We start from the raw sequence: 12302 nt of genomic DNA on the forward strand, positions 1-12302 counted from the left end.
AAACTGGCCTGAAGAAACCGGTTCAATCTGGTTTCGTCAGTCGGCCTGTCAGTTAAAACTGCGTGTATGGGGGGCTTAAGAGCTCATTCTTACTCTCCGTTATTTTCCTTCCATATTTTCTTCCGTGTTTCCATCTTTCTTTGTTTCCTCGTATTTTTCATTTCTCTAGTTCATTGTTCATTCTACAATCATTCCAGTATGTCAGTTTCATCTCCCAGACTTTCTTCCAACCCCCCTATCTTTTATTTCATTCTTCTTTCAACATTTATCCCTGTATGTTATTTCCCTCCACCCTCAGAACTTTAACCAGCTACAGAGACTCTACCTCACCCACAACCCCAACTTCAATGCTTCCTCGCTGTATCATCTTGGCCCGCTGCCGGGACTGGTGGAGCTCAGTCTGCGTGGCTCCGCTCTGGCAACCATCAGTAAGTAATGGCATTCATCAGTGCGTAATATCATTCCTCATTGAGCAACAGCCTCCATTAGTGAGCAATAGTCTTCATCAGTGAGCAATAGTCTTCATCAGTGAGCAATAGTCTTCATCAGTGAGCAATAGTCTCGATAACTGAACAATATCATTCATCAGTGCGTGTAAGTGGCCCAACGAAAGGTAGCCCACTGATTGACATACCGGTACATCACACACAACCTGTGATGTTCTGGGGTTTACTGGAAATAGTGAGGGGGAGGGGGGAAGAGGAGGGGAGACCTATAACGTCGAAGATTAACGATTTAGGTCTTTGCCGTAGGCCTATCGTATATGTAAAAGTTGAACACCCTAAACTGATCCAGTTACTGAGCTCACAAACTGTAATGCAGAGGTGCTGGGGTGGAGGGGAGGGGGAAAAGGTGACATAATCATTAAAATCAATAGTTCTGTCCTGTAGGCATATGTTGAGGTAAAATTCCAAAAACGAAAGTGGCCTGATAACTAAGCTTCGGTATCCACAAACTGTAATGCTTGGTGGCAGACTACCACTAATCTATAGTTTTACTTAAGAATACAAATGCTAAAATTGGCATTAGGGTGTGATCAGATCATCGTTTTTAAGGTAGTTAAGAACAAGGGACAGTATGAAGGAATGCAGTCGACCGTTTTGGAATGTGCACTCAGAATGTTAGAGGGAATAGTAGGCTGTACTAGTGGTGGTGACATTGGCGGTGGTGATGGTGATATTTAAGCTGATGAACACTTATCACACTTAAAATTATATGGTTTTGAAAAAGAGTCATGAATGAAAAGCAGTTGCACCAAAAAAAAAAAAAAGTTTTTAACACTTCATATGAAATGAAAGAAATATTATCAGAAGTTAAAATCATTTTAAAATAATACCAGCCAGCTTACTTCATAATTAAGGATAAAAAGAAAAAATGATGCCTTATTCCAGCGGACAGTCTGCCCACTCTACTGCAGCAGATGCCGAATCTTATACGCATGGATGTCTCCTCCACTGACCTGCGGGATATAGATCAGTCGTCGTTTGTGTTTAATAAGGTATGTGCTTCAAATATTGCTAGTTTTTTAGTTTATAATGTACAGTATCCTTTTAGAGAAGTATCTTAGTCCCTTAAAAGTTAAATAAGTTTATATATATATATATATATATATATATATATATATATATATATATATATATATATATATATATATATATATATATATATATATATATATATATATATATATATATATATATATATATATATATATCCATCTATCTATCTATCTATCTATCTGTGGTAGATGTGGGCGCTTACCATCCACTCACTCGATGTAGTGCTGCTCTCGGATGTCTGCCCTTTCCTCTCCTCCATCTTTCTTTCCTTCCGTACTCTCCTGTCTTTCTTTCCTTCAGTCTTTCCTCGTCCATCTGCCTACGGGTGACGTTACACTCCCTCTTCTGTCTTTCTTTCCTTCTTTCTTTCCTTTCCTTCTGCCTGTGGGTAACTCTACATTGAGTGACAAGCCAAATGGTTTCCCATACACCAGGAAACCATTTACTGGTAACCATATAACCAAATTTTGGCGCCTGGTGGTTTAGTGGGTAATTATTGTGATCCAAGGGATGGTTGGGTATTATTGCTCACGTAATGCCACTCAGGGATGAATGAGGTTGGTCACTCATCTTAAATGTCAGGACCAACTGCCTAGCCCCGGGATCCTACGCTCCTCTTGGGGCACATCATCCAATCCTACACTGCCCCATGAGGAGCGTAGGAGCCCGGGGCTAGGCAAGTTGGTCCTGACATTTTACATGAGAATGACCAGCCTCACTCATCCCTGAGTGGCATTATGTGAGCAATAAACCCCAACCATCCCTTGGATATGAACCTTCACCGGCTTAATCCGATAGAACGCCGTAATTACCCACTAAACCACCAGGCGCCAAAATTTGGTTATATGGTTACCACCCAGCGTAGTAAATGGTTTCCTGATTATATATATATATATATATATATATATATATATATACAGAGAGAGAGAGAGAGAGTATGTGCATATTTGTCTCACGTATAGAGGGAATTTATACACTTGCCCTTGATCAGGTTTTTGTGCAACTCATTCCCTTCATCATCTCTCAGTGTACTGGTGTTTCTTTTTTGAATGATCTGTTTTGGAAACATCACATTGCTTTTGTAGCAAAAACACCCTGACAAAGGTTGGATGTGGTGAACCGACTCTTTGCATTCTTGAAGCCCTTAGCAAGTACCCTTGCACAAGGGCCTTATTTGTCCCTATGCAGAGAACAGCTCATGTGTGAGGGAGGGGGGTGTAGGAGCACATACATCACTTCTGAACAGGGTGAAGTCAGAGGCTCTTTTCTTCTCACTGACTTCAGTACGCATCATCTGTAAACATAATCATATCATTCTTAAAACCTTCTGCTATGTCATTTACATGTATCAGGAACATAATACGAGCCAACAAAGAGACCTAAGGTACTACTCGACTAGTCAAATTACTCCATTCAGAATACAACACATTTCTCTTATAAATGTTCTCAGTTATCTTCCCATTAGATAGTTTATCTTCCACTTCACCAACTTCATATTCACCCCTCCAGCATTTTTTTATTTCCATAAAAATCTTTTCCGTAAGATCCATATCGAATGCCTTCTTCAGATCCAGGCACAGTAGACGCACTCTAGTGACTCTACTCATCCCTTTCCCTTTACTGTAAAATATCCAACACTGCTGTTCAAACTCAGGAGGATAGAGACACAAGATGGGCCTTCCCTAAATCCAAATTTTGTTGTTCTTACCTCATTTATTTGACGAAAACCGTTTTCGAGTTACTGTAAATTTTCACATAGTTTGCAAACAACCCTGGTGAGGGATGCCAATCTACAACTAAGCAGGTCTTCTCTGTCTGTTTTTATAAATCGGAGCTATTTTCTCTCTTTTTTCCAGCCAATTGGTAATTATCCGTCCAGCGACCAAATATTGTTGCGATCTGGGAACACCAACTGATCCACACATTCATTCAGAATCCATCCAACCACCCCATCTGGTCGCATCGCTTTTTCCAACATCTGATTCTTTAATCAGTTATAATATCTCGTATTTGCTAACCACTGTTGGTTAATTGCTGAACCCATACATCTTAAACAGGCCTCATAAAATCATCATCCATTACAAATAGTGACTGTAACTTAATGTTAATTATTACTTCACCCTTTTCATTACTTTTCAGTGTTACTATAATGATCCTTATATTCATTTTGTCATTGATATATCTGTAGTACTGTTGCGTTCTCTTTCACGTTTAGTCACTATGTGTCATTCCTATTTCATTTGCTTTTCTGTTTGTGTCTTTGCGTAGTCATTTCCTGTCTCTTAGTACTCATTCCCTGTCTTACTGTATATTCTCCGTACCATATTTCACGGTCAAGTCCTTTTGTACATCTGTAAATAAACCAATCCCAGTCCTTTCCCATTTACAGCAAAGTTTAGGACATATACCTCCCTCATATATTTTCATCTAAATTCATATTAAATCTCATCGATACTGACATTCCATTCCATTCCAGTCTGCGCTATCAAAATAATGGCTTAGGGAGCCGAAGTCTACTTCTTACTTCCACCATGGAGGTTATGTTTTTGCCCGCGTTTGTTTGTTTTTGTGTTTATTTGTCTGCTAACAGGATTCCTCAAAAAGGTATGAACGGATTTTGATGAAATTCTGTGCAAGGGTGGGCCATGGGCCAAGGAAGAAATTTGTTAAATTTTGGGGAGGATCCGGATGCGTAGTATCCCGCACAATATCTCCAAAAGTTCTTAATAAATTTCAATGAAATTTTGTGGAATGGTGGGCCATGGACTAAGAAACAATGGATTAAATTTGGGGACGGATCCGAATCCGGATCCTATATCCACGGATCCGGATCCGATCCTTTTAAATGGTAATGGCATTGGCGGAGGTATGCGCTTTCTGAGTGCTTCCTACTCCTATATAAAATTTGTTCAGTTTATGTATTTCTTTTCTCACTCCCATATCTCTCACCAACACCTCCAGTTCAGTGATCAAGTGATGACTTTCCCCAGTGTAGGCGGGGGTTGGGGGGGACACGTTATTTGAGTAGGCCTATAATGTGGAATACATATAAAACTGAATCTCCTTCTCTCCCAAATGCTGTCTTGTTATTGTATTTTTTACATCTCGTGTTTTTGTACTTTTTCTCTCATCCCTACTTGAGAAAGCGAAGTATAGAAGATGATGAGGCTAGGGAAGTGAGAGTGTAAGGCACTGGTTGAAAGATTTCTGGAAGGAGGAATATTTGAAGAGGGCTTGGCACTCCGTTTTTTCCGGTATGACGTGTTTAGTTCATCTCGTGCGTTTGATTCTGCCCTCACCTCTGTGCATGCATTTGCTAACTTAACTGCCCTTCACCCATTATAATAACCTCATACTGCGCAAATTAGGTAGTAACAGATGAATACAAATACAAAAATCGTACCTTTGTTCACAAACGTGGAGGTTGCACGTGCACAGTGGCGAGGAAAACGGAAAATGCGCGAGAGGAACTTAATGCACCTTACAACAATGTTGTGATAGTCATCAGATTGTCTCTAGCTGATAGGTAATCATGAGGCTCTTATATGTGGAAATATGTGTCTGTGAGATAGAGTTAGAATCCCAGGGACTTAAATTGTGAGTTAAAGAGTGTGGCCTATGCAGCTGGGGAGACTTTTGTTAGTTTTCCCTCCTTCAGGTTTTTTTTCTTCTCTGGACAAAGCCTCACCCCATCCTTAAATGAGAAAAAAGGATCAAGATGAATATAACATACAGTTCAGAGTTCATAAAAGTAATACCCATTGAAACCACTCAACCTTTGATGTCTGATTAACTTCCTTAGTCCAAACGGATATTCATGAATAAATAAAACTGTCTGGTGGGAGTAGGAATGAATAGGTGCTGGCGAGGGATACTCTCACGCGATGACTGACACAAAAGTTCTTCAGCTCCCTCCCAATCCTCCAGATTAGGGTGGTAACCTGTGGGAAGTATCTTCAGCAGGCAACCCACCATGCTCACGCACAGACGAACCTGGAGCCACGACATCAACGAATTAATTCTAGCAAATATCCTAGAGAAGGGGCAAATACAAGAATGCGTTTGTCGTTATTATTGGGTTAGTAATATATTTCTAACTTGTATTTTAACAGGACAGTCAAGATGAGGACCCCGAATCTGCCAGGACACTTTTAGCTCACCTAAGATACCTAAATGTGGCTAATAACAGTCTCACTCGTCTACCTTTCTCATCAGTGAGCAATATGTCTTCAAACAACGCTACACTCAAGACATCAGGTAAAGTCAATGGCATGTCTCTGAATATTTCAAGGTATTTAAGCAAATACTAACAATGTAAGCCCGTCCTTGGCTACACCTCCTGCGGGTCAGTCCCTCACTCATTTATTTTCCCTCATGGACCTATTTTCTGCATGAAGCAATAATTTTCCCAAAGACTTATTCCCCATAAACCCATTTTTCCCACTGAGGAGACACCTGTTTCCAACATAGACCTATTCTCTCCAATGGACCTGCTTCCACATGGATCTGTTTTTACCGTCTTCCTACATAAAGGACATATTCCAGTTTTGTCAAGAGAAATCAAGTATATTTTTTTATTCTTATACACAACAAATACAGCGATTTATAAAACAGATATTAAGTAGACACATTCGCGACAAGTTCTGGGAGTCGGTAAGCTGTGGTTAGAGGAGTTACACAAGCGAGGTTTGTCGAGTCAGGGGTGGCTGTGAAGGATCGGATGTTGCCAGAACTTTTCCATTATGCTGAAAACAACAGAGACATGACTTTTTGACGCTTTCACATAGACAAAGAATAAGGATGGTATTAATGTCTATTGCCTGCACGAGTCATTAAAGCAAACAATTAACCTGTGCAATGTTCCAGTTTTTCGCATGAAGACGAGGAGCAACAGTGGAACTGCATCCAAATCGTCAGTTATACTCGTGCTTGAACATGGGCAAAGGGGAAAGAGGCCTTGGTCACCAGTCTAACCAATGCAGAATTGAACTCGGGCTACATCTGGTTGGGAACTGGATGTGCTACCACTCCACCATCGGCTTACTCACACATCAGTTGAGATAAACCATTATTGAATCATTATTAATACATCGGACACTGACGACTTATTCGTCAACGAAATACTTTTCACTCCATTAAATCTTCTTCACCTTGGGGTTACCTTAGCTAAAATGAATAGCCATGCGTTAGTCACAGTAAATTATCTCAGTGAACGTGGGACAGTGAAAGAGTTAATGAGATGCAACTACATTAACATGACTGGCTCACAGTTAAAGTCATAAAATTGTATATTAAGTTGTTCACACCTTACAGTGTCTTGATTATTTTGTTGAGAGGAATAGGCAACGGATGCACTACGCTTTCACATGATGACAGTAGCATGTTTTAATTAATGTTGAAATTAAAATATATATTCATGGCGAGCCTCTATTGATTCAAGCTCACAACAGTTCATTTCTTTACTCTCTTCAGTACGACGCCCTCGGTCTCTACAAATACCCACTGAGCGGTAACACTAACTACTGTGAAGGAAATCAAGGACAGCTAAACAAACTTTTTGTGTGGATTTTCAGTTGCTTGCTAAACCTCACTACCAACGACATATTGATATAATCGAACTTCTCTTTTCCTCCTTCAAGCTTTTGGTAGTGGCATAAATAACTTTTTTTTAATGTTCTCGAACTTAAAGCACACCTAACTCTGCAGCTTTCTGGCAAGATCTTCAAATCATCCTGTGTAATCATACTGGGGATGCCTCTGAGAAAACACCTCCCACGAGGTGTCCTATAGAAACATACCCACTACTGCTAGTATACTAAACTCTGTAATAGAGTGTTTGAGTGTAGCTCCATACCCATTATTGGATCACGAACATTTTACCATCATGGAAGGAAGTATTAATTTTAGAAATGATCAGCTTATCGGTTGTTATTATGAGTATGGTTGAGATGAGAATAGCGAGATGATAAGATCAATGTGTTCCACAGGTCTGTCATCTGTCCCAGTCATGGGTTTCGCTGCCACGCAGACTCTCCTCCTGCAGCATAACTATCTGTCTGACCTGAGCGGACTCGCCTCGTCAGTATGGTGTAACCTCATCACAATTAAAGCTGATTATAATCGACTCGAAACTCTTGGTAAGTAGTTGTTTATTGTATTGCAAGTGTACAGTGAAAGAAACAACTGTCATCCCAGTTTTATCTGAAGAAAATTTGCAATTGCGAAATACAATGAAAACCCTATCTCAACTAGTGCGGGTGTCAGATGTTTCAAATATTCCGCGATGTATGCGTCAGATATGAGGATTATGCTTGTGTCTCTCTCTTCACCTTTTAACCTTTATATGCCAAATATCACTTAAGTTATTTTCCCAAGGTCAGTATATTTAGTAACTAACACTAATTTCGCCTAATAAAGTATGTAAAAACGTAATCTTCAATAAACACAAAATGAGCAATTGCGACGGGGATTTTTACATCCATCAACCTGATTAATTAATAAGAGCAAATAAACTCGTTCTAAATTTGTATGTTTCTGCCCAGCCTGTATATGATGGACGTTGTATCAACTTTTTTATGCTTTGTTTAAATTTATGTTGCACAACATAAGCGTACAAGTAGGCGTTTCATGGGGGGGGGGGAGACGGAAGGTGTTTACCCTGAAAATGCTCGAACTTGCCCTGATCTTTAGATTATTATTATTATTATTATTAAAAATGCACAGTACACGAATAGTACACGAATAGATAGGTGTAAGTAATTTGTATGCTTAAAATCACTTGTTCAGATTTGTATTCGCATGAAAACTGATAGTGAGTGATGAATAAATATCAGAACCAACTGAGAGCAATTAAATCAGTTTACCCTGACACGTAAAGGCATATACCTTCATATTAAAGTGAGGATTCTAGTAGCCTTAACCAGAATTCCATCCAGTGAATCCTGTACACCGTAAGAAGGATCTGACCTGAGAAATTAGTTTTTGCCATGAAAAATAGTCTTTGACCTGAAGAATTATCCTTTGCCCTAAAAATTTTTATGATTACTCGAAACTGTAAGATTGTCATTTTTCTAAACCATACTCTGAAATTCTTAATTCTTGTCACTTTATTTTTTTTCCTTTAAAAATCTGACTCAGTTTGCAGCATGAACTCATTCTGCTGTTAAAACAGGGCAGGCATTAATCTCATATCAACGGGAGCCAACACTAATGTACCTTAACTATGATACGGTAATTAGAAAATAAACGTATTTTTCCCACAGTTCCACAGAGTGATGGAGCCTGCAGCTGCCTCAGTGATGAAGATATAGGTGTTGATAATGAGACAAGAAATACTTGTCTCCCACAGTACCTGCAAAATCTGATGCTGAGCCACAACAACATCAAAAAACTGAGTGAAAGTGATTGTCAGCTGCTGTATTCTGTGAGAAGGCTGGACCTGTCGTGGAATATGGTAATAATGTATAGATCATCACTGCCATTTTCCAATTTCAAACACAATTCTTCTCTTCCATAGCGTTGCTGGGACGTACAGTAGGTGTCTCTGTATAAAATAATAGAGCAGTCACATGTAGGCTACACAAAACGAATATTAAGAGAGCAAATGTATAATCAGAGAAAACCTTCCTGACTTTTATTTTGTAAAACGCTGGACCAATTTACAACATCCATAATACACTGAAACTCATGTTAATACTGTTTTGTAGAGTTTGTAGGTCTATGAATAGATAATAACATCAACCATAATAATTAATTATATTCTCCACTTTGATTATTACAAGAGGATTAATTTACTTTCAGCTGCAATCGCTTGGGATAGAGCATTGTGGTTCTCTACAGCAACTACATGCTCTCATTCTCAATCACAACAGCATACAGAGCCTCACTGAATCAGACTTCACAACGTACCCCAGTCTCCAGGAACTCAGCCTTGCTCACAACAGCCTCAAGACACTCCCAGTGTTCATCACAAGATTTATGTTTAAGCTCAGAATTCTTGATGTCAGTCACAACGACTTGACAAATCTCACGGAAGTCAGGTAAACTACTAATTATACACGTATGCTTTCTTCAAATCATCAATAATTTCAGGTACTTCTGTTTTTTGTTTTGTTTTTTTTTGTTTTGTTTTTTTCATATTTTGTTGCTAATGTTTTAAGCAAGTCAGTTCTTAACATTAAATGAAGAAGTGCATGCATCTCACCAGAGAGTGATCGTGAACTACTGAGATTTAATGTTATTCTACATCCGTCGGCATCTCGAGTGTACAAGAACGTAAGCAATTACAGCGCTTGTTGAGCACAGAATTCTGAGAGAATTTTCCAGTTTCTATTGCTTTTCGTCTAGTTTTACTTATTCTGTATGAGACACGTATATAACTAACAGTATCATGAGCCCTTCTAGACTATGCATCAGTCTTTGAAGTGTTGGTTTTCCAGTTATACAATGTTTGGAGTAGGCCATTTTATTTGGGGGTGGTCATCACCTCCGACAGTTGCGGCTGGCCAAGCTGGGGGAGGTGCGGGGAGGGGGAGGTGAACAGTACCAGCCCGTTACAGAGGGGTCCTGTAAGCACCGCGCGGTAAATATTTGTGAATCCAGGTCAGTGAGATAACTGATACCAGACGACTATTCAAAGATTCAGTATGCAGTATTCCCATTATCAGAAATTTTTTTCTGTTACTAAATTTATATGATGTGCGTCATCTTCAGTCTCCCAGGAATCACCAGCTCTTAGAAAGCTTATTTCAGAATTTTCTTGTAATGATTTTTTTTTTTTTCAAATGTAAACATTTCATTATCATCAAACCATCCCACAGAATGAAGCAAGGGCGGCTAAAAATCATCATGTGATAAATTTTGGGACAATATGGCTAACTTAGCAACTTAAGTCTTCTTCACAATGTGATGAACATCGTTAATAGGTTGCAAGCGAATTGCTATGTCTCCTAACGTTGAAAATGGTCAAGATTTAATTTTTATTCACTTTCCAATTCCGTCCTCTTCTGTTTTTCTTTCCGTCATTCGTTCCTTTTCCTTCTGCCTACGGATGACTCTTTACTGAGTGACAAGCCAAATGGTTTCCCATACACCAGGAAACCATTTACTACGCCGGATGGTAATCATATAACCAAATTATGGCGCCTGGTTGTTGTTGTGTAATATTTGTCCCACACTTGGTGGGACACGGGCAAACAAAGCGCCCGTCAGGGAAGCAGCAGGTGATGGCCTTCCAATGAGAGCATAGCTGGGCCGGCAAAATGGCTGACGAGGAGGCGAACAAGGCAAGGGGAAGGCGCGGTGCTTAGGGCAAACTGGCACACGATGTTCGAGGAGGGCAGGGCGGGACGGCGAAGCACAGTGGATTGTGTGGCGCCGATGGAGGGGGCGCCGACAAAGTGTTGAGATGTAAGGCCGCCCTGACACTACCTTCAGCCCCCAGCCCCTGGTGGAAAGGGCGATGGAAACTCGCCCAGCTCTCCAGCAGCAGCAGATGGATGCATGGAGGGGAGGCCTGGTCCCGGTTGTCACGAGGGCACAACCCTGGTCCTGGTGGTGGCGCCTGGTGGTTTAGTGGGTAATTAAGGCGCTCCAATCGGGTTGAGCCTGTGCAGGTTTATATCCAACGGATGGTTGGGGTTTTTTGATCACGTAATGCCACTCAGGGATGAGTGAGGCTGGTCACTTTCCTCTTAAATATCAGGACCAACTTGCTTAGTCCCGGACTCCTACGCTCCTCATGGGGCAACACATGATTAGATGATGATGATGATCATGACCAACTTAAATATGCAATAAATATGCACCTCTTAACAAAAATGAACACATTTGAAAGGTCTTTTTATGACTCACTGCGGAGCCTCGTATAGTACATAGTGTATTTCACGGGGTTTTGCCCTCAAACACCTCCCCCCCCCCCACACACACATATTTCGAACACTGCATTTAAATAGGCTATACTTAGAAGGCAATACAAATTTCAAAAGCATTATTTAGTGTGCGTTTATATACACTTTGATTCAGTAAGTATAGTAATATTGGAATATACAAAAGAGAAGCAGTAATACTTTTATCCTAAGTGCATGTGCTTGATTTCCCTGCCACCGAACTGCTCTGTCCCCTTGTTCAAAGATGTACTGGTGTCATATGCCACCCAGTGTCAAACGCCTTAGTTACCCTGCCAGAAATTAAAACATTCAACTAAAGGAACATGATGCAGGCACTGTACCATCAAGGCTATCTGTTGCGTCTTCTTGCACTCTTATTTACACAGTCGTTCAATATTGTATGCACTGCCAACGTACTAAATGATCTCATACCGTACCAAACCAAATTAGTCTTATGGTACATTATAGTGTCTGACCCATCCTCATTAATTTCTCATTTTCTCCGCTGTCATTATTTTTCAAACATCGGTGAGAACATGTGGAGTTAAACATACTGCTTACATTCCTGATTATGGTCATTATGCTACTAATCGCATCACGGCATCAGTTCTACAAGTAATTGATCACCAAGCATGTTGTCAGTCGTTCATTCTTAGTAACCTCACTCAAATTTTTGCCAGTACAGTGTCGGTTTAACTCGTTGAGGGCTAAGCCGCAATTGTATCTATTGCAGAACAACTCCGTGAAGTTTTCCTAAGTACTTTAAACCAAAAGCAAAAAACAAACTGTTAAAATTACATTTCTGATAATATTTTCAAATATGAATCTATGCTGCCTTTTTGCAACTCTGTCTGTC

The 12302-nt window shown here is 40.0% G+C and overlaps 1 protein-coding gene across 1 annotated transcript in view; it reads left to right on the forward strand.

Moving 5' to 3' along the window:
* Nucleotides 1–12302, forward strand: part of LOC145404723 (uncharacterized) — a 46083-nt gene that overhangs the window by 12178 nt on the left and 21603 nt on the right. Inside the window, exons 5-10 of the mRNA XM_080276273.1 lie at nt 206–428; nt 1392–1498; nt 5672–5816; nt 7547–7696; nt 8822–9012; nt 9360–9598. Coding sequence (XP_080132399.1) covers nt 206–428; nt 1392–1498; nt 5672–5816; nt 7547–7696; nt 8822–9012; nt 9360–9598 — 1055 coding nt within the window. The remainder of the gene's footprint in view (nt 1–205; nt 429–1391; nt 1499–5671; nt 5817–7546; nt 7697–8821; nt 9013–9359; nt 9599–12302) is intronic.

This window comes from Coenobita brevimanus, chromosome 64 (assembly GCF_032717465.1).
Source record: "Coenobita brevimanus isolate Jiangsu-jjx chromosome 64, ASM3271746v2, whole genome shotgun sequence".
Classification (NCBI taxonomy): domain Eukaryota; kingdom Metazoa; phylum Arthropoda; class Malacostraca; order Decapoda; family Coenobitidae; genus Coenobita; species Coenobita brevimanus.